Below are 27,081 nucleotides of genomic sequence, written 5' to 3'. Positions count from 1 at the left end.
ATGAATTCTTCTCTTCATGTTTTCAATCAAGGTCACGTAATAACTAGAAGGGAGGTTTTTTTTACTATTAGACCACAGGTGAGGTGTATTGGCTCAAATTGTCGCCAGGTTGGCTAATCTAAAACTAGGTTTGAGTGGTGGACAAGCAGCTAATGATAGGACTAATATAATTTACACGGGTGCATCCATGTAAATTATATACAGAGCTTCACATGGCCTTGCACTTAACTGCAGTTTTTTAAATCACTTTTCAGCTCTGGAGTTTGCTGCTTGATTAAGTAATCCAATAACCTGTTGAGTTCAGTCAGTCCCTCTGGGTCAGTTGACAGGTCTCCATTACTTCATGCTATAAACTGTCACATCCTCCCCCGCTTGCTAGAATATCTGAAAATTACCTGTGTGGGCGTGCAGAGTCTTTTAATTGCATTTTGGATGATTGCTGGAAGCAGTCGAGCAGCCCAAGACACCTGATCATCGCCATCCTGACCTTTTTATGTTTATTATTCTCCCTTTGTTTCTGTAGCAAGTTGTTCACAGAGTTCATCCTAAAGGTCCCTCTGGGTCGCCTGGTGAAACAGAAGCTCGATTGTCTGATTGACATTGTCCACAGTGATCTCTTTACTCATCATGGTAAGCATACACATGCACACACACTGTACTGGCAGCTCTACAGTGCACAAACTTTCACTCACAGTTCAGTAATATAGGCAATCACACACAGCACCTGCCTCCCCCAGGCTGCCCTGTGTGAGCCCACGGTAAAGGTCACCAGTGAGGTTTAGTAGAAATCTTACTTGTTTTTCAAAATAGTTAAGCATCCCCAATGCTAAAAATCATCTAAAATTGTCGGAGTGAAAATCAGTCTTCAATCTAAGCCCCTGCTGTTCTATTAGTCAGTGTGTGTCTTATAATATTAAGACACAGAATTTCTGTTCTCTTGTGCCTGTCTTTGTCTCCCACCTACACTTTCATGATACACTTAGACACTGTGGTGTAGTCTCTTTTGGCCATGTTGTCGTAATGTGAAGGGCGGTGTGTAGAGACAGTTAATTAGAAACCAGTCTGTGCAGACAGGCTAGCCTGTGGCGAGGTGCAGACCAGGGCCCGGTCGCAGTGATGTTCCAGGGCCAAGCATTTTGCTAGAGGCATCCTTCCTCTGGGGCCCTGTTAGGTTACATCTAGATGTGAGGACAAACACAAACACGCACACACACACTGTCCGGTGGTGGTAAATTAAATGCAGGGTTTCTCTTCCAATAAAATAGCAACAGGGTTTTAATTTGGCTGGCAGCAACACAACAGGCCTTGGAGCTGCTGATGAATGTTAAGGAAGTGGACAACAGTTATCCTTGTGACCAGATGCTACCTTCATCTTCTGCTGATGTTCAGTTTGCAGAACATTAAAAAGAGGGATGTTTGTTCTCTTCAGTTATGTCTGATATTGAACATGACGCAGTGTAAATGTCACTGTATCCATAAAACTGTCTGATTGGTGGTTAGCGCGTAACTATTGAAGGCCAGTGCTCTGTGCGGGGTCCTCTGGTCATTACTATTGATCTGTTGGTATAATTGTGGTCAGGCAAGCTGACTCCCTGATGCTTATGAATGCCCTTGCCTATCAGCAGGAGGAGGTGTTGCAGGGATGTACAGATTATCCTGCTGCTCAGCTCCCGCGGCGGCTCTGTGCAATTGCTTCTTTGAAAGCTTTTTGTGCAAAAGCAGCAATGGAGAAGGCTTAATTGCCAAGTACATTTGTCCAGATTTCCACATCAGTATCAAGCTGAGCTCCACCTTGGAGATGCTCTATTAAAAATAGTAAGCACTATGAGCAAATGAGTTACCCAGACACTCTTTAAGGTGGACTAATAGGCTGTGGTAAATGGGTGTGCTCATGAGTCATCTCACTAGGGGGTCCCCAAAGGTTTACTTGCCAGCCCAAAGTGAAATGTACTGGAATAATGTGGGTTAATGGAAGCGCAGTAAGACCCATCTACCTGTAGAGTAAGTTTCAAATTGACATTCTGTGTTATAAATGCAGACTTTTACATTGTAGAGGTGCTGTGTTGTGTAAATAGGGAGGAAGCATAAATCGCTTGCAAATTGGCTCATTGGAAGAGAACAAATATGTCAGCGGCCCACTTGGTTTGTGTTAAAGGAGGAAATTACTGTAGCGTCTAAAATCTGTTTGAAAGTTTGAGGAGAGCGCTCATGTCCTACCTTGATAGTTCCAGCCTGCTTGTCCCACTCCCACTAGTGTGTGTGCTTGCAGCAGTGATTGTGTGTATGCAAACGTGTGCACACATGTCCATTTTATGTGTGTGTCACCACCTGAGGTTATTTTGAGTTTTGAAGAGGCACACAGGGAATGAGGATTGAAGCCTTGTAAAAACAAAGCTTAAAACGCTCCACACAATGTCACACGCCCTCAGATAGGAGATTTGCTTTTGTTTTCAACCCAAGGAAGATTATGAACACACACACAAATATATGTAAAAACACACATTTTCACTCTAAGCTGCATCAGGTGGGTAGAAGGGTTCTGTATCCAGCGCTAAAAAATATTTCACTGCAGACATGGTTGTCCCTTTGTGTCCACATAAGACACAACAAACTCTTAACATCTATAAAATGTCTATTCAGGTAAATAAAAGTAAAAGCTTTTTGTGCGGAGAGCAGTATGCATCATGAAAACATGGATAATGTGTGGAACTTTTTCAGTTGTGTATTGTTCAATACATACTTCAATACATAATCATTTGTGAAGTGACAGGAAATCAACAAAGCTACACATTCCATTATTTGTAGTGAGCCACTATAACTGAGGAGGGCTTTCCTTTCCTTTGGGCACATACTGTATTAAGCTAAAATTCCATCATCAAATATAAGCTTCCCTGTAATTATTTTTACATTAGAATCATTAAAAGCCATTCAAAATGAGTCCGGCAGCTATGTGAAATTTTCTCGAATCCTGGAAGAGACTAATGATGTAATTGATCCACTAATCTACGCCCGAGACATAAAAAATGAAATTTCAAATTCTGCAGCAGTCTTTATTTGTTACATTGCCAATTAACTGCATAATACATTCATCACCCCTTTATTAAAGAACCTCATCAAGGTCTCTGTGTGGAGCTCGAGCCTATGGCTAATTCCCTTAATACAGAAAAGTAAAATGACAAAAAAAGCCAGCTTATATTTCACATTCAGTCTCTTGCATGCTTTCTTTCGTCATTTTGCTAATATGGATGTGTAGGTCCTTTAGTGAGGGGTCAGAATATAAGACAGAGATTGCATTCATGTTGGATACCTCTGGGTATTGTTTATGAGGAGGTCATTGAAGTTCATCCTCTTCATTATAAAATATGTACTGCTGTTTATCATTTGGCCTTGAGCAGTATTGATTGTTGGCAAAGCTTTGTGTGTGTGATGATTACTGAAGGTGGAATTTTATTTTGTCCCAGCTGAATGCCACATTAACGCTCTAACATCTCGGAAGCAAAAAGCCTGTATTGATCCTGAATTAAAGTCCTTTGTTGGGTGGCTATTTAGAGCAGCACTGTCTGTCCACATTACCATTATGAAGATTGCTGTTTGAGGATTACTGTTATTCCTTTACTCTGCCGTAATACTGCACATAATTTCACTCAGGTAATTTAATATGACAGTAATATAACTATTTTTTGACGACACGCCATTGTGAATTTGTGATAACTCTCCACTCCACGTATGCTGTATATTTTAATTCATTTAGTATTTATATTTAAACAAAATCCAACATACATCCGCTATTTGCCCCCTGGCTTTGAATTAATATGCATACACTGCAGTGCTAATATTGAAATCTGAAAGTTTAATAAAAAAAAACTCATATATTTATGGCAGACAGCCTTAGGTTTACCTTCCAGGAGAATCCATCCTGGCTTATCACTGCTGTCCTCCGTGCCCAAACTGCCAACGAAATGTTCCCCGTCTGCGTATAAAAATTCACCTTTTGATGTTTCCCTCAACGTTGGATATGGAGTAGTTGCATGTTGTGTGGAATTAATTAAATTGCAATTGTTATTTTGAGTAGTAGTTGGAAAGAAAATATATGATATATTAAGGGATATGATGGCTCCTTTTTTTTAAGTTGTCTAATTGGCTTTCATTCTGACAGTGACAGTTTCATGGGATTTCAGAGCTTCTGTCACAAACCCTTTATAATTAATGAATTCATCATGTACATTGTTTTAAATTAATCTTCTGAGATGTGAGGAAGCTGTTTTTAAACTGTGTGCGTCTGCGTGTGCTAAAAACATATGCTGAGCTGCTGTGTGTGATCCATCATCTGCTCCTATTGAGTTAATGTGTGTATTTGCTTGCCATGTTCCCTGCAGATTGCCGTGAGATCCTCCTGCCACTGATGACGGACCAGCTGAAGTTCCACCTGGAGAAGCGGGAGGAGCTGAAGGCTTGCTGCCAGCTGCTCAGCGACATCATGGAGGTGCTCTACAGGAAAGATGTGGTGAGGAACACCAGGCTGCAGCTTTGTGCGCTTTGATTTCCTTCTGGGATAAACAGTAGCGGAACAAGGGGATCCAGGAGTACCTCTTTGGGTTATTTTTTTGAAAAAGCTACTAATCAGGGTGCTGTGCTCAATTTGTTTTATTGCCCTGAAAGGAGCACATTTTATAGCAGTGTTAATTTACTAACTTGTAGAATTGGCTGTGCTCAGTAAATCACTTCTCAGGGTTGCTAGAGGCCATATTCATCATGAATGTTCTGCAAGAAAGGGCTTAACCTGCTGGAGCTTTACAAACAAAATACCTTGTAAAAAATGCTTATTACAGAACCAAAGTCTTGTACAGTCTGAGCCAACTGTAAACTATGCAAAGCTGGAGAAGCTGAAACCTGATAAATTAGCAACAATTCCTATGCAAAATTGTCATTTTAACTGTGGATTAATCAGCTAATTGTTGTGTCTCCATCCCTCACACACAGACATCAGCCTCCAGCCTTGTATGCACAAATCATAACATACACCCTCACAAACACTTGTCTGCTTTACAAGTGTGTTTCATCCTCTTCCATGCCCAGACTCCTGATGTCCTCCCCCAGGCCCTCTCAGACTCTCGTCATTGATCACCACAGTCCAGCCTCCCACACTCCACTCTGCTAGGGATTATCCACCCGCTCCCTCTTGCTCTGGCTTTTACACTTCCTCCCTCCCCCTCGCTCTCAAATTGCTGCTTCCCCTCTCAGCTGTGCTCTGGCTTTTATATCTGTCCTGCATATCTGTCGAGGAAGGCTTTGGTTGTGTTTGGTTTACACAGACAGGAATCAGAATGGAAAACACTTGGTGGATATTTCTGTATTTGCTCAATTTCCAAGTTATTGAACTTTTTTATATTTTGCTAAAATGCAAAAAAAAAATCTTGTACTTCATTTGTGTAGTCAGGGAATAATGTAGGTTTTCACTCTCCCCAGTGCTTTGCAATTGTGTGAAAGATTGTGTGTGTGTGCAAGCACTCTCTTGCTTGAGTTCTACAGCTGCAGAAAGAGCTGTGTAAATTATTAAAAGTTGAGCTTGATGTTGCTGAGCTCATCCTGCAAAATGATTCCCCTCGTAGACAGGTACAAAAAACAGCATCAGTCTCACTGAGACTAACCAATAAGGAAGTGTGGGGAAAAATGTCCCAGTTCTGAAAACCACTGCTCATGGATATTTTTTTCTCTCTCCAAAATCTCGGTTTCACAAAAAAGATCAGAATTCAGCATGTGTAAATTCTCTGCCTGTGTGCTGACTTTTGTTTTTTTGTGTGTGTGTGTGCTTGTGCTTCTGTGTGTTTTTTTTGCAGGGTCCCACGCAGTGGCACGTGCAGATCATCATGGAGAAGCTGCTGAGGACAGTCAACAGGACAGTCATCTCCATGGGCCGTGATTCCCCTCACATAGTAAGTTTGTCTGACTTACAGTATCTCCACATACAACCATCTTTCTGATTTCTGCACACACACTTATGCTCAAATGTACAGATGTTTGTACACTGCAAATTTCAGTCCCAAACTATTATTAAAGGGAGAGTGTCCCTCAGCAGAATGCTTTCATACAAACTCAATGTAAAAGTAGTTTTGATCCACTCTTATCTTTCTCCAGCCAATTTGTCCACTCGTGTGCATCTTTTTTATTTGTCTGATTCCCATTCATTTCTTATACTCTGTGCTGTTATCTAATCACTGTATCCCCCTACAGTACTGCTGTTAGCATAATTCTTTCAATCACTCCCTCAGATGGAGCTTGGAAGCTTTTATCAGTCACATCTTAAATATGCTGTCTGCCTGTATGACAAAGCCCTCATTAATTTACATAAATCCAAAAAGTGCAATGAATGTCACCTGAATACTTGCACTTTTGTGTTGCATCCTGTTGATCTCTGTCTTTGTGGATTTATAAATAGAGGGATTGTTCTAAGGGCCACTGATATTGTTATTGGTTGGCAGAACATCCTTTCTCCTTCTGTCTGGCTTATTTGTTGCGTGTGCTCCATCACTTGTCTAAGTGGAAGCTTTTATTACCAGCCACATCAGCAAAGAGTGATTTAATAAAGCCCCGAGTTATCACAGGGTGATCATCCTCTGTGTGTGTTTATGTCATTGTACCATCATACGTCAGCAGCACTAATCCTCTGTCCCCTGCATCCTTTCTCCCCTTTTTCTTTTTCAAAAGCATCCCTCTTCCCATCTCTGTCTAAAACTATTCCGGCAATGCACCAAGCTAATCTTGTATATGGGAAACCCTCTATGTTGTGTAACAGATTGCTGTTGTGGATCGCGATGAATAATGTAAAGCTAATGAAGCTGTGAGTTGAGGCTGCCCTGCTGCCCAATTTCTTCCAGCCAGGAAGGGGTCTAGGACTCCCACTTGCTCTCCCTCAGTAGCTCTCCACTCCACTGTGCCAAGGATTCTGACTCTGCATTGTCCTTTCTGCCTCATTGTCAAAAACTTTAGAAAGTCGCTTCTCCAGTAATTTGGAGAAGCGAGATTGCAGCTCGGTAGAGATGTTGTCAGAACGTGGTTTAGTTGCCTTTACAGCTCACCCTCTCCTCCTGACATTTCCCTCTGTTATTTTTCACTGCAGCAGGCTTCCTTTGATCATGTATTTCAGATATGGAACTTGCCTACCACTTTGTCTAAAAGGCTATCAAGATGAAGGCAGTACACTCAGTAGTCCTCTCTGCTGTCTTATACTAAGTGCAACCACCTCAGCGTCCCCCTGTGGTGCAGGTGAAATGGTGTTTCCTGCTTCCAGCTGTGGCTGCTGCAGGCTCTGCAGAAGACCATATGTCCTTACTAGTTAATGAAACTACTCCAATGACCTCCCTGGGTGCATATTGAAAAGATATACTTTGTATAGTTGTGCTGAAGCTGGTGTCTGGCATCTTGCTTTTATTGTCCCTGCTGAACCTGACCTTTTCTCAGCTGCTACCTCTGTAGATAACCAGCTAGCCACTGTACTTTACTGCTTTGACATTCCTAAGCACCCAAATAACATTTTACATCAATGTGCTGAGTGCTCTTATATGCAATGGGAATTAGAGGTCATATCAAAGCCAAACACTATACATTATATACGAGTGGGGAAAGAAACTGCATTTGAAGCTGCTCCCCAAATCATTATTTAATGATCAATATCATTTATGTTAAATTTTTAACAGCCTTAGCAGTGCTAGAAATGTCATAGCTTTTTAATCAAAATGCTGCTGTTACCACCTTTGGGTAAATGCTGCCTACTCTGCAGGCACACTGCGCTGCTACTGCTCGCACAACACCGCATCCAACCATCGTCCTTGTTCTTCTGAGTGGCAGCCTCTTACATTTAGATTTATGCATTAACACTCCACTCTATGTTCCGCCTCTCTCTCTCTCTCTCTCCTTTTTACTCTCTACTGCTGGCAATGGACGCAGAATGTTGATGAGAATGATCACAGTGACGACTTTGGAGGGGGAGCGTCGGTTTTGTTGTCACTGCAGTGCTACGCTTGTTAGTGACTTAGACACAGCATCATCTTTGCATTTGCATCACTGGACATCCTAGCGGGCTGTATCTTTTATATTCATGTCCACTCTCACACAGGTTGAAATGAGTCCTTGTGAATACGTTTACACAGGGATGGTAGCAGGAACATTTTGGCAGTTTTTGTTAAAATGGAGCAATAACTACCTAAATGCGTTTGAGTCAGATTTCTTGCGTGAGTTTACATGCTGGGTTTTGCATAGTGTATATGCCTTCAAAACTGCACAGAAAGTTGACACGTTGTTTGCTCTGTGGTCTCAAATACCCAGTTGAACTGTTTTTGAACTTTAGTTTTGAGTCTTACACAAAAACTGGTTGTGTTGATATTTAGCTGCAGCTCTCCACAGATCCTGATAATTTCCCTGCAGTGTGCAGTGGGAAAGGAGTGCAGAGCTGCAGGGGAAGGTCTGTGTTATTGATTGACAGTACGGGGCTGACTGGCTATAAGGGCTGGAGCCTTTCCTTTGCTGCATGCACTCACTGACCAAATACGGTGCAATACAGCCATCTCAGGTACTCTCCCAAATGTTTGCCTTTCTATATCACACTCTCTCTGTCTCTGTTTGTTTATATCTGTTTCTCTCCTTTCTGTCTTCTTTCTCTCCCCCTCTCTCCTGCTGGCCAGACTGCTGCAGAGCTCTTACAGAAAAGAAGCATAGTGAGATATGGCACTGCATCATAATGCTTCAAACATGCACTTATCGCTGACTTTAAACTCTCCTCGCCTCTCCACACCTGCACTGAATCCTCAACCAAACATCCCTTTGGATTTGTTGGCCGGCAGCATTACATGTCAGATGTGTGTCCACTGTTGACACTGTGAAAAACCAACAGGACTTGCATGTTGACAATGGTCACCTTCAAACCGCAGAGCAGTATGTCTACAGGGTTTAAGAACTCAAGATGTTAAGCTATCCTGGCTGCCTTGTTTGTACCTGTGGTACTGTGCTGTAAACATGCACTCAAGGGAAGCCCTGTGGAGACAGCCATGCCATAGATGGAGAGGAGGAGGAGGAGGAGGAGGAGGAGGAGGAGGGTGGTGTTGCCCTCCAGCCACATTGCTTAATGCTACTATGTGACGGTGACTCTGCATCTCTGGGGCATTTGTCCCGAGCTTACCTCTTGGTCACACTTTATTAGTGATCTGAACCAGCATGAGGCAGGTGCACGTGTGCATGAATGGTGAGGGTAAGGAAGGTGCCGTTAGCGTTGGATCAGAAACGGGTTGTGCATCACACACTGCTGCTTATCCCTCTGTTGTATTCTGCTCCTGTGTTCTTCATCAAACAGATGCGAGGGAAATATGATATTATTTTCAAATATATCTCCTGCTTTTCATCACATAAGAATTGGAAATTAGTTTTCACAAGGCTGGTCCAGACTCCAGCCACATTAGTAACCTCTTTCCTTATTTAACCCTCGTACTGTTTAGCTGTGTAGTTCACTCAGGATTTGAGATCTCTGCTGTAGAAGCAGTACAACAGAGGGGAATTAAATTTTGTTTGTGGTGCTCACAGGATCAAGCAAATATAACCTAAACCATCTGCTAAGGGTTAGATGCTATTAGACATAAGTTAGGATTTATTTTTTGTGATTTGGGTGTACTGATCCTTAAAGTGGCATTTGCCCGAGAAGGGCTTCTAGATCTGCAAATGAAATTACCTCAAAATTTGAGCTGTAGATGTGCGTTTTATTTTCCAGATTTTGCATATTAAATATGTCCTCTTTATAAAAACAGTATAAAAGACACAGTATTGCACATAATAAATCAAGTGCACTTCTTTAAGGTACAGATAAACATCTACTTCTCTCTTGATGCTACAGTTTGCCTACGAAAAGAACCAACCTGGCATGTACAAGAGTAAGTGATGTGGATTACATATAGCCAACAGATTGCAGCGTGTTTGAGCCTGTGAGGATTAAATCAGTGATATCTAATAGTTGTTAGTGTTGTTTCATATATGCTCTTGAAATCACTTTGGCTCATGTCCTGTCCTTTGGGAACAGTGTTTTTGGCTTTTATATTGATGGTCCTGCAGATGTTGTTTACTTTTTCTTTTACATTTTTAAATTGTATTATTAGCCCTATTTGCTGCTATACATATACTCCTACATAATAAATACCATGTGTTGTTTTGGCTGTACAGACTCTTTTAACCCTGTATGGAGTTTTTAATTTACAGTCAAATAGATGTGAAACACTGAGAAGGAACTAATGAAAAGAAATGAGGGTTGTCATTCTTCTTTTTTTTTAAATTATCCCCTTAAAAAAGCTAGAAAATATCCTGCAAATCTGAGGCTTGTAAAACACATGTGAGGCTGTATGCCTTGTAGAAGCCCTGGTTGTGACCTGAAGTGGCACATTCAGTCTCTCTGGCTGGGTTTGAGCAGCTTTTGTTGTAGCTGATGCAGGATACTGCAGCAATACAATCACAGCTATCATCTGTAACCTCTCACCTGTGCTAAAAAGCAACACCCTATATATTGATGGATTGATTTGCACTGTGAGGTTAGTAATATTCAATGCACCAGAGAATTGAGAAATGATTTACCTTCTTTTCACTGTAGATATTAAACCACAGAGCCCCCTTTACTACAGCTGAAATAAAGATACACTAAACCTTATGTGTATATATATGTATAATTATTTATATATATATATATAGAAAAAAGTACATTGACGTCTATGTTTGCAAATGTTATTAAGAAAATAAGTGTTATTTATTCATTCTTTACTTCAAAGTCAGTTGATTCAAGGAGACATTTTAGTGATGAATATAAAGTTGATCATAGAACTCCAATAAACATTTGTCCTTTAGGTCTCTTCCTTAGATGGATACAAAGTCTTCAACCTGTCATGGTTAGTAGGTGATCTGCACGTGTGAGTTTAATACTCAAAATAGTTCTTAAAATGTATCCTGAAGGTGTTAATTGTGCTTTGCAGTACAGTGATATGCTGTTTATGGAGGACTCAGAGCATCGTTGTTGAATTAACAGCCTCTCCTGGAGGCTGTGAAGAAAGACAAAATGTCCCAACCGTCGAACAGAAATGTGGTGGAAGTGTTATCACAGAACAGGACCCCTGCTTACGTCAGCTAGAAAAATGTATGCAAATAGACAGCTGGAAATCAAATTCGTCTTCTCACCTTGCTGATCTCCAAATATGTTTCCCTGGTGTAATTTCACACCCTGTTTGAAGAAATGAGTTCAAAATAACTCTAAATCCTTTTTTGGTAAGCATGACATTTTGAATTTTCCACAGAATCCACTCTCGTGTCCCATTACACATCCTGTCATCTCTGAGAAGAAGGGGTTCAGCATCCAGCTGTCAAGCTCCAATTAATTTTTGTAACCAGGTCTACCAAATCCAAGGAAAACAGAAGATAAATGGTGGGTAAGCCAAACAAATATGGATGACCAGATGGACTCTTAAATCCTGTGCATCAGTACCGGGGGAGGAGATGGTCATTTTTTTTCATAGGAACCAAAGTTTCCAGCGGGCGTGCTTCTTGGAGTCAGCTTTTGACTTGCGTTTTGGGGTGGAGGTGAAGGCCTCCTGGGGGTAAGGCAGGGGGAGAAAGTGGGTGTCCTCAGTAGGGCAAAGCCTCTTCATTAGTGGTTGTAGCTTGTCCTCCTGCTGCTTGAAGTCCAGTTCCACACTGCAGCAAAGAAACAGAGACACAGAATCAGCCAAGTTTCAGCAAATACAGCACATGTCACACATGTTTATCGTGTAAGGGTTTACAGCTGGACTGTTTGAGTATCTGTAGCTTTAAATGTAAACGAGCTGCTGTTAATCTGATAATTTATGAATTTTGTAAATGGCACTTGTCTTGCTGCTATCATAATCTATGTTTAATGCTATATTCTTTCCTGGGTTTTATTAGGAAGACCTGTTTGCTGATTGTTATTTTTTCTCGTGCCATCTGTGCTGATTTGCAGTCGGTTGCTGCTGAGTGTTGATGAGAACGAATGAATCGGCACATATATCAGTAGTATTACTTTTATAGTCAGTGTAATAGAATAGTGAGTGTAGCACAACTATGTACTGATTAAAAGCCGTATACTACTTTTCATAAGCCCTCACCATTGAGTACCAGCTGTCCTTTAGTACATTGTATTGACCTTATTGACAATGACTGCCACACTTCTACTTATAACAACCTACAGTGGTATGCAAAAGTTTGCGCACCAGTTAAGAAAATAGGTGCATCGGTTTATCACTTGTTTATCACAGCTTTTAAAGCAGCAACTTCATTTTAACATGTGTTATACCTCATGCAAAACATGTCAGTATTGAAATCATTTTATTAGTCCAACTGAAGCATTTTTATGTGCATTTAAACAAAAATAGGCATGTGCATAAATTGACTTGAAACCTGAATGAACTGAGGGTTTTGTATGGAGGAATGGGTCAAAATACCACCTGCCAGACTTCCCTGTGACTATAGGAGGCATATACAGGCTGTTTTTGCAGCAAAACTAAATATTATCGGAATTATTTTTTTTGGGTGCCCAAATTTAGGAAACTGCTGCTTCAAAAGCTCAGCAAATGACAAACTGATGCAGTGACATGCCCAAACCTTTGCATACCACTCTGTTATCGCCTGTTCACACTTGACCCCTGCACAGGCATCTGTCACAGCATCGCTCAGCCTAGTAAAGTGACCCACATTTCTCACTTGCTTCATCTTTATTTCTGTGCAAAAACCTCCCAGTTTAGACCGTTTGTGATTGCTTCTGGCTGCCTGTTTGGGCTGGAGCCACTGCTGTCATGTTTTCCATTTGCATTCTTATTGGGATTCATAGAGAGAGAGGGAAGTCCATTAGTATTTTTCCCCAGTGAGGAGTGCTTGGTCACTGGAAGGGGTGTTGAACTGAAGATCATTTGGTTTGCTAAAACTGAGATCAGAACATGGGTATTGATGGCAGTCTTTTGGGATTTTCATGTTGCTTTGATGCACAGTATTACAGGGTGATTTAATTTGTGGGGTTTTTATATGCACACAAACACAGTCAATCTTGTCTTTCTCAGCGTATGCCACATTTCCTCAGAGTGCTAGGGATTTATGCGGCCCAGGCATCAGTGTAATCCCATGGACTGCACACATCTGACGACTAGGGTCTGCTAAGTGAAACTCAGATTACAGCCTCTGCTGTAGTAAGTGTAGAGGGATTTTAATCTGTTAAAGCTTCCTCCAGCCACTGTTCGAGTCTGACGGACAGGCTTACATAATGGCAGCAGGCTCTCTGCTGTGATTTAAATACAGTGTTATGATCTGAACAAAAAGAAACACTTTTTCAAATCTGCATTGACTAGAAGTCCATCACAGCCTATTGAAGCAGCTAATCATTAGCATTCAAGGTGAGGTGTAGGTGCAGTTATTTGGTCTGCTGCATCTTAAAGCACAGTAAAATAATAATTTCTAGAACCTCTAAATAAAGATTCTCTGTGAAATGACATTTTTTATTAAGTACATTGATGGATTTGCTATCGATTTCAACAGAGCAGAAATGTCTGAGTGACTTAAATGAATGGGCTAAGGGCAAACATCCAGTACTTTGCATTTCTATGACTCAGGGCTTTGCACAGGTCCAGGAACTCTGGAGTTTTTATCAATAAATCACTAGCCGTTAATTACACTGGTATAAATCAATTTTGTGTATGAAAATTGTTTGGTTGTCCACACATAGAAACAGATCTGTGTATGAATTCTTTTCAACCTGTTGTGGGCTGATGCTGTCCAAACCAAAGGAATAATTGGCCTGGTTCTGTCAGTATATGTTTTGAAAACTATGTGATGAATGGGTGTCTACTATAACTATTCAGAAATTTAGCATGTGACACATTTTGACATGAGCCTTTTTTTGGCCCTCTTGTAGACCCTTGAATTTGGCTCTAATATCTGATATGCTTTTGTCACTCTAAAAAGGCTGTAGTACTAAAAGCTGACCCTTAGAAAAATCTGTGTGCTCTAAAAACCGTCTGCATCATTTTGGAAATGATCATCTAAAGTTGTTTCTAGTGATTCTTTTTCTGCTGTGCTCTTACTGTTGATTTATTTGTGTTAGTTTTCTGTAAAATTTTATTTGGTCTGCCTCGGGGGGACTGATGTGTGATCAGGCTGTATAATAAGACCATGATGTTTTATGATGTCAAAGTCAAGCTAATATATAATTAACATAATACGTTGTCCACAAAATTAACATTCTCTTTGCTCAAATAACTGTAGTAAGGCAGCTTCAAAGAATTCTCTGATCGATGTCTGATCGGTGGAGGCGTACACACAAGCGACATCCCATATTTCACTGAACTGATCAGATTGTGTGGCTCCCTGGGATCCGCAGCAGTCTTTGTTTTTTCCTACTGAAATTACGGCTTCTTTCATTTTAAAAAGTAATGCTACTATGCTTTTAGAGAATTTAAGCATGACGTGCTGTCATTCTTCGTAGTTTCTGGAACACGTCTGGTCTTTGCCTGTGACCAGAACATATCAACTGAAATCTGTCCAAAATCAAACCACATTGCTGGTTTGAATATGCGCTTCGACCTTTGTTTTATGTCAATCCTTTCCACTCTGTTGTCTTTCCTGTCAGATCCTTGCTGCCCTTCCCATTCAAACATAAATGCCATGAAAGTGATTTTGAAAAGATAAAACTATGACCTGACATCTGAGCTCATCTGTACACACCCTGTTGATACAACTTCATTTTTGTATGAACCAAAGCTTTTATTAAAAATATTTACATTCCCTACCCACACATTGTCCTGATGGATAATATATGGGTATGTCAGACTAGAGATCATTATTCAGCTATCATCTGCTGCCCTTTTAAATTCTCATAGCACCAGGAGAATTAGATGTCACTGAAAAGGAAAAAAAAAAATTCTGCATAACTTACTTTAGGGAAAAAGAAAAAAACAGAGAGAAAAGATAATCATTTCATCTTTGAAACATACTCAAAAGGCCTTGCAATAAAAGATTTATTAGTCTCTCCCCAGCCCAATGTTCAGCTTCTCCTTATGAAAGTGTCACGGGCCCCGCTGCGTCACTCCACATTCATGTTTTTTTTGCTGAAAGTAAAAAGTGAAACATTGTTGGCATTTTCCTGTCCCCTGGCTGCCACTCCCCTGAGTGGGTTGTTGGATCAGAACAAATTGAAGAAAGCACTTTGGACCTTGTCAGTCTTTAACCTCTCTTCTTCACTTGTTCTGACTCTTGGTTTTGTCTCTCCCTTGCTTACTCCTACACTTATGTTCCTTCTTTCTTAAAAAAAAAAAAAAAAAAAAAAAAAAAAAACTGGGACCATGCATAGCATCTCATTTTTGTTCGCTCATTGCCATGCACACCTCTCACCTGCCCTTCATCCCACTTTAAAAGGCACTGAGTTGTTATGGCTTGTTGTGTCTTTCATTCTTTCACTGTTGCACATTCTCTCTTTTTTGTCTTCCCTGGGTGTGAATGTGCTCTTTTTGACGGTCCTCACTGTCCCTTCATGCTATCTGTCCTACGGAGGATCGCTCTTGTAGCTATGGTAACCAGCTTGCCACCATGTCGGAAAACATCATTATGCTTGCACAAAAAGAGATATCTTCCCCCGGCCGAGTCGTGTGGTAGGACATGTTTGCTGCTCAGTAATTTCCATATGTTATAATGTAATCAGCTCTTCAGCCTTTAGCAACGCTTAATTGATTTTCATAGCCTTGCACAATAGATGGGAGATTTTTTTCCCTCCTTTTAAAAGCCCATTCATTTGTTGATTTTCTTTTACTCTATTTGCACTGCTTATTCAAAGATTGTTTGACTATCAGACAGTTCAGTTAATAATCAGCCTTAGTGCACTGTGTCTGAATTGATCACAAGACTTGCAAGCCAATGACAAATTTATTGATAGGGAATAACTGGAGTCTGTTGTGAACAATAGTAACCATTGGTGAGGACCTCCTCATTCGATTTCCGTAATCTCATCCATTTAAATCTATCTCCCTGTTTGATCAGCACATTAACCCATATAAATGCAATGTGAGGAGAATGAGATTACAGGGTTTTTGCGTCAAGACGCATCAGTTAGAATGCATTTCAAATCCCCCAGCTTTTCTGCAGCACCCTGTCTGTCTCATGTTCTCCTCATCCAGCCCCTGACTTCTTTTATTGTTTCCACTCCTACTCCACCTCCTCTCCCCACCTTTCTCACTTTCAGATATTACATCACCTGGCAAAGACGGAATGAACTGCAATAATCTTTTCATCCCTTTCTCCCTTATACTGTTTCAGTGTCATGCACATTGTATTAAGCATTGAATCTCTCAAGCTGATCTGAACACACTCCTTTGGCTGTTTAGAGGAGAAAACATATTCTAAAGAAAAAGTTTCTGCCGGAAGATGAAAGAGAAGCTGAGTTCAGGATGGTTAAAAATGAGGAAAGTGGGACCAGACAAGGACAGGAGATTGAGCAGATTGTGTATTCTGTTTGAAGTCCATGCCCACTGCAGCATCATATTGATCCGCTACCGTTGTTATGCTAAGAATAGGCTGGATGATGCCATATACTACTGGACAAATTGATTATGTTGAAGAGTGCATGGCTGACTCCTCATTGGGCTACGTAAAATGATTTATAGACCCATATGTCCACTCCAGTGGTGAGACCAGCTTCATCAGAGGGGTTTGGCCCTGGCACAAAGTCACAATCACATTCACAAACAATCCCAATAGATATCACAGAGGACTATTTTTTCCCATACTCTGCGCATTCCTTCATGGCTCTGCTTCTTATCCTGTGTTCCTCCACCTCCAGAGAGGTTGTTTTCATGGAGATCCAAGTAATTAGATTGCCATTTAATCCCCTCTGCCTGTGTGAATACAGCTGCTATATTTGAGTCTGTGTCCAATCTACACAATTCACCGTGTCAAGCTGGTCTCTTAGAGAAAAACTCAGGTCAATTTAACAGATTTTAAACATCTCACTTAGAAATTTCTTCCCCTTTTTATTAAGTTGAAACCCCGCCAGATGCCGACAAGGTTCATCAAAAAATGAACCTTCTTTTTTTCTGCCCTTCCTCTGCAGATGAAGCACTTCAGTTGACTGTGTCTGATCTAAGAAAAAAATAATGAAGATTTGATAGATATATTGGCACTGGCACGTACATGTAATTTGTTCATATTCGAATGGGCTCTTTCAAACATGGCCTTTTATTGCTGCTTGTGTTTTGCATATTTTAACAGCACTTGTATTCATGTTGTAAACACCTGCCCAAACACAACGGTTTAGGTAAGATTGACCGTTTTAAACTTGTTTCATACTTCAGTTTGTGCTCACAGATTCAGAGTGATGATTAGTGAATGTCTCCTGGGTTTGCAGGGGCTGGCACAGCAGGACAAGCATAGCTGGTCTTTACTCAGACAGGCAGATGGAGGATAGGTAGGCTAAAGTGAGCAGGGCCTTCTCCTTCCCAGGAGTTAACATTAAACATGCTGTGTTGACTAATATATAATACCAGCTGAGATCCCATCTCAGCAGTCGGCCTTATTTCATCCATCCTTTAATCCAGTATCCAAATCATTGCCTCTTAATTAAAGCTCATCCAGTGTCTTGCACAAAATGAGCCATAATGCAGCTCAGCTCACCACATCTTTGCTGTCACTGAATTGTTGTTAAAGCGCCATTCTTGTTGTCCACCCTGCGGCATTACACGATATATATAAAGACTTTACGACATGATGCACCTTCTTCAACTGGGAAGAACTGACTGCCCTGCTCCCTCATTTTCACAGGCCGTTTGAAGTCTGGCTAGAGGTTTATCAGTTATTGAGGGCAGTAGAAAGAAACTGATTTAAATTTTCTTCAGAGGAGCAATGCAGCCTGAGTGGGGGAAAAAAATCATCTTTACTTCTCGTCTTCCTTCTCCTGTTCCTTTTTATTGTATAGTTTCTCTAAGCACAACAAACAGGCACATACAGGGAGAGTGCCAGGAAGGCTCAAGCTGGATCCATACTCCGCGAGACAAAGACATTTTTCCCCCCTGCAGACGTTAAGCCCACAAAATGACGTCATTTTTTGTCTCTGACCGCCCGCTGATCCGCACTTTTGTGCACAGGGTCCGGGCCGAACTTTGTCTTTCAAGGCTGTGCGGCAACCATGCTGTGATTGGTCGGAATTTATTGTGGGCGTGATGAAAGTGGAGAAGCGCAAGAGCCTCTCCAGGTATATAGGTAGGTGTATAAACAGCACTGATTCAACAGATTTAGATAAGACCATACCGGTTTTGCATGATGAGCAATAAAAGAAAGAAAGAAAGGCAAGTCAGGGTGATTTGTCACCAATAACTCCAGACAGCCATTCACACATACCAGATGGTGACTGTTATTACATTCTATATACTCCTACATACCCGGGCATAATAGGCTCGTTAACAGTATATCTTTGCTATTGTTACTTTTAATGTCGCATCTTCACAGCTCATCACCGGACAGTTTGAAGTGTTGCAGGCACATTGGAACACAGTAGATGTGCAAATGTGGTCATAAAGGCACAAACACTGAATCTTTGCTGTTGTTACTTTTAATGTCGCATTTTCACAACTCATCGCCGGACATCTCACGCTGTTGCAGGCACCCTCTCTGTATAATGCCCTCTTGCCATGGCACAAGTCCTTGTGGTGTGTTAAAAAACTCAGTAAAGTCTTTCTTCTAGTTTAGTGGGCGGGCCGTATGAGGAGTTCTGCACACACACGTCTCGCGGAGTATGGTACCTCAGTGCAGAAAAGACCTTTTTTTTTTTAATCTCTTACCACTCGTGGAGTGCGTTCTCCGCTCTTTGTCTCGCGGAGTATGGAACAGCCTTCAGGCTTGACAGGGATGTCAGAACCTGGTCTTGTGACAGGATAGGTCCACTGACCCACAGTTTCAGATGTGCAGGTGCTATGCGTGAGAATTCTCTTTGACTTGTCAGTCAGATATACAGTTGAAGAAACACAGCTGCTGCTTTGCAAGGAATATGGCTGGTGGCAATCAACTGGAAACTAAGCTGCTGTGAGCTAACCTCTGAACATAAATACTATGCTAGGACAAATGATCTTGTTTTTGCTTTTACACTGATTACAGTTACCCTGAGTGCTAATTTGACAGTGCTACATGAGTGGCAGTCTCAGAGCCAAAACTGTAACCCCTAGTTTTAAAAATATAATTACATTGGATAATATTGTTATTAATGTCCACCCAGCCAACTAGTCTCTGCAACCTCTCACATTGACTGCTGTAAACAATATAATAATGACATGTACCTTCATAACAAGATTGTTTTGCTGCTTGTCTAATGACTTTGGGTTCACATCTGTAATTAATGTCAAATAATTTGAAGTGAAAGAATGTTGTTGGCTGGGCAACAGTACATAATGATGATCTCTATGGATTTCACCTTTGGTGCCCGGTGCTCTGTTTTCTACAGTATGAGTCCTCCTTGTTTTTCAGCTGTACTCTCAGCTGACATTTGTCTTGCATCCCCCTGCTTCTTCCCTCTTCTTTCTGCTTTCCCTTTTCCACCTGTTCACTTTCCCTCAAGGAGAAAGAACAGGGCACCTTTGGACCATCATGTCTTTGAAGAGGAATGGCCACTAACCTGTAAATAATGCATGCGCTGTTCCGGCATGTGTCACAGTTGGCTGTGTCCTGTCCAGTTCGATAGGAGAGTCTGCAGGGAAGATAAGAGTCGTGAATGAGTAATTACAGGAGTTGCTAACTGCTCCTTCACACCTTCCTTTCTCGTCTTATTTGTCATCCCTTGTTAGTGAGACTGAAGGGAATGAGGGTGATGAGGAGTCGCACTGCCCTCCTGAGTGGCCTGTGCTGCCTGACATCCAGGGTAGAAAGAGCACAGTGTAAGCCATTAGCTAGGACTGACGGATTGGAGGTCAGGTAAGGCAGAGGGGCAGACACTTGAGTTTTTGGGCTGCATTAAAGGTATTTTGGATCAAAGCATTGTCTTGCATTTTAAAGGCATTGTTGGTAGAGCAAAAAAGTATGCTTCATCTGTAGCTGCTGTAATAGTGTAACAGCATCTACCTACCAATGCCTGGCGGGTCACAGCGCAGTGATTGGTGGATATCTGCAGCCAATAACATGGGTCTGTCCCCTTCCTCCATGTACTCTGCTCTTGAGCTCGAGCTAAAGACATTGTATAACAGTAAACCTAGCTCGTGGGGGGGGGGGATCTACAGGTGAGAGGTGGGGCACACCCTGGACAGGTCACCAGTCCATCACAGGGCAACATACACAGACAAACAACCACTCACACCTACGGGCATTTAGAGTCACCAATTACCCTAACAAGCACTTCTTAAAGAGAAGTTGGAGCACCTGGAGAAAACCCGCACAGGGACAACGTGCTTTAACTGTCCATCTTAAATTATTTTTTTTCTTGTCAGTATAAGTAGCTCTGTCTACTTTTCTATTGACCCTTTTTACTCACTTCAGAGATGCCGAGTATTGATTAATCCATTTGTGCAGGACGGTGTTGTAAAGTGTACACTTTAGGTTATTACCTGAAAAAAAATATTTCGGTCCTCTAGGCAGTTAAAATTTTGACAATTGTGTTTGCACTGCAGTTTTGTGTTTTTATGGTGTTGTTCTCTTTCATTTTCAATGTAATATTGATCACCAAATTCCTGTTCAAACTGATCAATATGTTCTGTCATCAGCTGCCTTTAACATAAAACATTGTTATGAACCAGAATTATACCACGGTGTACTATTACCTAAAAGGCAACAAAAGGCCTGATAGAAGAAAATGGAAGATAGCAGATGGAAACATGCAAAACGGTATTGATTGACAGTAAGTGTCATAAAGAAACACCTTTGCTGGTTGGCCTTTTCATGATAATTACACTGCTGTGTCAAATGAAAGCAGTTCAGCTGTTATTTAACCACATGCTGTCCTTCATGATCAGCCTTATGGTCATCCTCCTATATGAGTAGCTTAATTTCTGTGTCGCACCTTGGTAGAAAGTTACAAAACCTTACTTTCTCACAGCACAAAGCACTCTGTGCTGGTGAAGATGGTTTTGTTTTTGATTTGTGTCTTCATCCCATTATGGACAGTTATTAAAAACTACATTCAGATATAAGCAGTGTCTCCGTTCAGAACAGGACTCTTTAGAAGACAAAAAGTATAAAGGCTTAATTTTACCTGGTCACAGGTAATTAATTGCATGCTGGTGATGACTGGCTGTAACCGGAACCTTCTCTGCCATATTTATAATACAAGCAACCAGCGTAATCAACACACATTTCCACCATTGTGGGCTTAGCTTACCTCTCAATAAAGGTAATTTAGCAAAGGGCTCTTTTGTTTCTTTTTATGTGGTTTGGGTGAACTGATCCTTTAACAGGCACCTATTGTCATAAGTCATATTTTCTCAAATGAACATGCCACTGCATTCTACTTCTTATTGAGGTTAATGTGCTAATTTTCTACTTTTAATTCCAGTCTTTCATCTTTAGCAGTAGCAGAGACACATTTGTCACTTCTCCCACTAAAACTCTTGTCACGCTGCCCACAGGCTGCAGCACCAATAAAAATTAAAACCCTATCATAAATTCCCTCTCCTTATCTCTGGCACTGCTGTCTGTGCTGTATGCTCTGACAGGTATATTAGAGGTGTTGATATTGTTATTTAAAGCTGTAACTGAATGAGGTAATGGAGTAATGGAGAAAAAAAAGAGGACGAGTGCAGTGATACAGCAGGTTTACTTCAAGTTTGCACCTTGAATTAATTGTAATTAATGGGCTCACAGCTGGAGAAAGGTTGACAGACCAGTACAGTGCGGAAGGCCACAGACACAGTTGCTTCCTGCCAGATGAGCCAATCAATAAGCAGCCAATGGGTTTGCACGGGCAACTGGATTTCGTCCTTTGAACAACTCCCCTCTATTTTCGCTTTCCCTTGCTTCATGCTGTCTAGGTCTCTTTCTGACTCAATCTCTCATCCTTCCCCCCACCTCCCTCTCATACTGAGTTGATAAGAGAAAATAAGAGAGCAGAGCTCATTTCAGCAGACCTCCCTGGGGAGAGGGAAGCCAAAAGTGCCATTAACAGTATATTTATACACCCCCCCCTTCTTTTGTGCCACTAGGTGAGCTGTCCCAAAGGTCACTGAGTGGGTGGGAGTCCAGAGGTATACAACCATGCACTCATACAGAGTGCTAATACACAGCTAGCAACAAGTCCCCATGAGTGTGATTAATTGGGTCTGGCGTGCCAACACTGTGTGATGATACAGCATTATTCCTGAGTCTTTTGCTGTTGGAACAGTGTCACACCCTTCACACTGTTGTACTGGATGCTTGGGGCGAGGCTGTGTGGCACAAGTAGGGACACTGAATAGGGATGTTGTAAGCAGTTTGTGAGGAAGCAGCAGTCCATGCTTGGCTCTAAAATCTCCAACCAGTTATCTGACAAAGAGCTTCAAATTGCAGCTGTGTGTCCACTTACTTTTGTCAATATTGTGCAGCTGTCTGGGCAGCACTGCTACTTGACCCTCTAAAATCTCTGCCCAAAGTGCCCAAAGTTTTTTAAATAAATTCATATGATCTTAGTCACTAAATGAGCCTTCTGTCCTCAATATTCCTTTGTTATTAGAAGCCGCAAATGTCGGCCACATTGCTGACATTGCTGTGATTGACAGTTTGCTCGCCTGCTGCACTCACTAGCTCCTAAACTTGGTGGATAGAACAGCAGGGGACTTTTGGAGATGAAAGATGAAGCGTGATTTTTTTTCCAGACTTGGAGTTCTGTTGTGTTTGTGTGGTTGCCCTAACAAGACCCACAGAGTATACTGCCACGCCATATTTCTGTAAACGTAATGTGGGTACTTGATTACGGTTATTTGGAAGGTCTTGGGTCTGCACAGAAAACATGGTCCTGACAATTGCTCATATTTCTCACATATGTGCGCTAGGGATTGTGTGTTTTATTAGATTTAGCACATTGCCCATTAGTCATGGAAATTCGATTTTAATGCATCCATAGGGATTAAAGCACAGACTGTTGCATATGCAGTTATATAATAGATGAAATCACAGTCACAATTCTCCTATAGCCTGGGGGCACTGCTTCTTAGTGTGTCAGTGACATTTGTGTAGCAGGTGTATGAAGCTAACATTGTGTGAATACTTCTAAATGTAAGTACAGGAATAGGGCGACTGTGCTTGCATAGACAAATAGAGGTTCACTTGGCCTTGGATGGATTACAAGGGGCTTATACAGCTCACTGGCTTCAACTATTTTTAATTAGTGAATAGAAACACAATGTGTTTGTTTCTTTATGCATGTGAACAGATGGCACCATTAAAAAGTAGTAAGTAGTAGTCACTAATTTTAATTTACAAAATCCTCTTCCTTTCCTCTCCTCTCCTGCTCCTCCTCCTCTTCTTCTCCTCTCTTTTTCTCCCCTCTCCTCTCATCTTTCTTTCCTCCTCCTCCTCCTCCTCTTCCTCTTCCTCATCCCACCTGCCACTCCAGACACATCTGATAAGCCAGATGTGCTTGGCAACACATTGAAGATGGCTCCCTGTGCTCCACCACATGTCTGCTTACTTTTTCACTCACAGTGCACTTTTATGAGTTTGCTGATAAGGAGATTAAGGTTTCATGTGCTAGATTGGAGGAGGATAATTGCCTAAACCCAGACTGCTGTGAGAATTATACCTTGTTCAATCCTTGTACTTGAACAGTAGTTTAACCTTCTCATTCAATTAAGTTGATACTGAGAATTGAAAACATACACTTGTGTTCCTCTTGGTGGTGCATTGACAGGTTCTGGATACATTCATTATATTGAGTTTCCCACTCCACGCCCTGACACGGCCCTGTTTAAAACAGATGGAGATCCGAGTGCCAGGCCCCAGCAATTCACCCCACAAATTGGCCAGTTTGGTTGCATCGTGCCTTTGGATAGACAATAATCTATTTCAGCAGGCTCAATACTATCTGCAACTCTTTTGTACAAACTCCACCTCCATTGGACAGTAAATAGCTGTTTCACAGGCCTTCAACTTACTACATACACATTATAGTGTGCTGTTGGACAAGGCTAATTGTTAAATGTAGTATTTTGCTTAAGCACTAAAGGAATGTGAAAGAACAATTTCATGATTTAGCATCTTCCTCAATCCCTGCATTCATTTGTACCTACAATTGAACTAATAGCCTTCTTTTTGATTCTAAAGGAGAAATCCAAGCTGCATTGTCACTAATATAGATTTTGCTTTGGCCAGTTAGATCAATATCTGTAGCTGAACTACTTCAGTTCAAAAATAGCAAGAAGACTGCTGCTGCCCAGCCTTGGGTTTTGCGATTAAAGGCCACATACAGCATGGCAAGGTTTTTAATACAATAGGTCGTCAGGCCACTCAGGCCAAATCAGTGAACTGATGTGTCTGTAAGTACTTTCTGCAGCAGCTCCATCATATCTGGAGGGAAATAGTCATGAAAAAGGACACTGTGCAGTAATAGCACTGCAGGGCACATTCAGGTGAAAGCCACATCATCCCAGCAACAATGCACTGTAGCTGTCACCCATATAAGACAGTACCTACAATCCAATGGGAAACATCAAGATGTTTTACCATACTGTTACATGTTACAGAAGCACCTTAATTGACCTTATAAGTATATAAATGGCATCAGTTTTCCACCTAAGTGTGACCAATCACCAGTTATTGCTTCATTTTTTTTTGCCAAGGTTTGTGCAATGATTTCAGCCATGACTGGCCACTGACTCATTTTTAGTGCTACAGCAGTCTCTGCCCTCATGTTGCTTAAAAATGGTTTGGGTTAGTTCCCTGAGTCAAAATATTGAAATCAGTGCCTGGGTAGTAAAAAAAAATCATAGTGCATCTGTGGAAAGCAGTGGTTTCAAGTGAGACACCTTACCCTTCTCTGTGGGCCTCTCCCTTCTCCAGTTCCTGAATGACTCCCAGCAGCACCTTGATGGTCTCCTGGCTGGAGCTGATGAGATTTTCCATGGCCTGGAGCTGTGCTTTAACATCCGCGTCCTGATTCATAGGCACTATTTGCTTACAGGCTTCCTGCGTTTGGTCAGGCGGTGGCCCATCACCCTCGCCACCTATGCAGGGTGATAGAGGCTCCTCCATGCCCCGTATAGGTCGGGCAGATAACTGCCCAGTGTGGCACTGTGCCTGCGTTTTACAGCCTCCACTAGATCGTGGTAGTGTCTCGCTCGATAGCCCGTTGAGCTGCAGGCCTTTCTTCCGTTTGTTCCGTACTGATGGACTGTCCAAGCACTCCACCTGCGTAAGGGAGTTCCAGGCAATAGGGCCTGTAACTTTGGAGGCCCTGTCCGGCAGGGTTCGGGACGAGCCCTCCTCCAGGTTGAGCAGCTGCCTCTTGGCCGAGCGGTCTGTGTCGGCCTCCCTGTGTTGTAATCCTGTTCGGGCTTTGGACGGGATGCTGCAGAGCTGGTACTCTGCCTGTCCTCCTGCTCCGCTTCCTCTCGGTGTGTCTGCAAGGCAGTCTGTGTCTGCAGTGCAAGTGAGCAGCAGAGCGTCAGAGCACAGGCCATCAGGTGCAGTGTGCTGCTCCACTGTGGCAATGCACTCATTAGTATGGAGCAGAGCCCTGGTCCTCAGGACTCCGCTCCCCCCACAGGCTCCCTCCTCCTCTTCATATAAACCCTGTTCAGCTGCTTTGGACTGCTTCACCTCCATGACAAAACCGTTATTCTGACCTTTGTAAGTTTCCACAGCTGCCACGTGTTTAAAGGTGTGGCCTTTTTTGCGTTCAAAGGGAAAGGTCTGATAGCGCTTCTTCAGGTCAGGTGACGTCTGGACGCCTGTGCTCCTCGTGACGTTTGGAATGGATCTGCGGGCAGGGACTGTCATGTACTTGCGATACGCCACTTTGTATGACAATGGCTTGCCGCCTTTCCCCGCTGCCTGCAGCTCCGCCTCCCTCTGCTCGTTCTGTGCCTCACAGATGTCCTTGAAACGCACTTGCAAGGCCTTGTTTCGCTTCCTCACCTGTCGACTGGCTTCCAGGGAATACTTCACCTCCAGTGCCAGTGAGGTGGAGGGCAAGGGCGCTGCCTCCGAGTCAGACTCTGAGTTGGTGAGCATGCATTTGCCACCCTCCTTGCTCACCATGTTTCCTGGGAGGAATAGAGAGATACGCTGTGTTAATCATCTGTAATAAGTAGCTTAGACAAAGACCATTGCCATCCCACTTCACAAGACACCATTGCTCCCTCAGATTAGGGAGAGGGAGGTTATTATTTAAAAATATGATTAGAAAGTATTTTATCAGACACTTATATGTGCCAAAAATACTTTATTTTCAAGGCAGTGATTGGATGTTTCCTTTAAAATTTTAACTATAACTGTAGCATGTATCATCATTTGCATTGACAGATATTTATCCTTCAAATAAAACTCATTCATTTCTTCTTTTTAATGCCAGATTTCCTGGGTTTTTTTATGCCTGCCAGTTTTCAGTGTTTATTTACAGAAACACTGCTAGTGTGTATGGTGTTAGCATGCCCGCGCATATTTTCATGATGCATTTAATCTTCCATGTGAAACCAATAACTCCAGTTTTAACATCATTTTCCTTTTTTATTGTTGCCAGTTGAAGCTTCTTTCATTACCAGCTCCTCTTCCTCCTCCTCTCTTATGTTCTCTCACACTCTCAGGCACACTTGGTTAACGCAAAATACTGTTGACTTTGCTGAAGATGGTGTCTGAGGTCTGCAGTTTATTTCTGCGGTTCATTAAGTTCACCGTGATTCTTCACTGTCTGACCTTTTCCTTCTTACTGTTAATAATTTTTGGGGTGTCTTGGGGGCATGTTTGCACTCCCTCAGCATAATGTGAATCCTTTCATCTGCCATTTTCTAAATAAATAAAAATGGGGGTGATACCTTCAAACAGATAAACTTTTGTCAGCGAATGGTTACAACAACCCCCCCTAAGGAGGAACAAGCACAGATAATGAATTATCTTTCCCCAGTATCA

The 27,081-nt window shown here is 41.9% G+C and overlaps 2 protein-coding genes across 3 annotated transcripts in view; one reads left to right on the top strand and one right to left on the bottom strand.

Moving 5' to 3' along the window:
• Positions 1–27,081, top strand: part of dock1 (dedicator of cytokinesis 1) — a 138,710-nt gene that overhangs the window by 48,815 nt on the left and 62,814 nt on the right. For both annotated transcript variants that reach the window (XM_028429969.1, XM_028429968.1), the window contains exons 25-27: positions 524–630; positions 4,377–4,504; positions 5,838–5,933. In XM_028429969.1, the coding sequence (XP_028285770.1) occupies positions 524–630; positions 4,377–4,504; positions 5,838–5,933 (331 nt within the window). The remainder of the gene's footprint in view (positions 1–523; positions 631–4,376; positions 4,505–5,837; positions 5,934–27,081) is intronic.
• Positions 11,529–26,214, bottom strand: insyn2a (inhibitory synaptic factor 2A). Its single transcript, XM_028429971.1, has 3 exons — positions 24,986–26,214; positions 19,673–19,744; positions 11,529–11,712 (listed from the first exon to the last, which is right to left on the bottom strand). The coding sequence occupies exons 1-3, from the start codon at positions 26,212–26,214 to the stop codon at positions 11,529–11,531; spliced, it is 1,485 nt and encodes a 494-aa protein (XP_028285772.1).

Source organism: Parambassis ranga, chromosome 19 (genome assembly GCF_900634625.1).
Source record: "Parambassis ranga chromosome 19, fParRan2.1, whole genome shotgun sequence".
NCBI classification, from domain to species: domain Eukaryota; kingdom Metazoa; phylum Chordata; class Actinopteri; family Ambassidae; genus Parambassis; species Parambassis ranga.
This window is presented reverse-complemented; position numbering and strand designations above follow the sequence as displayed.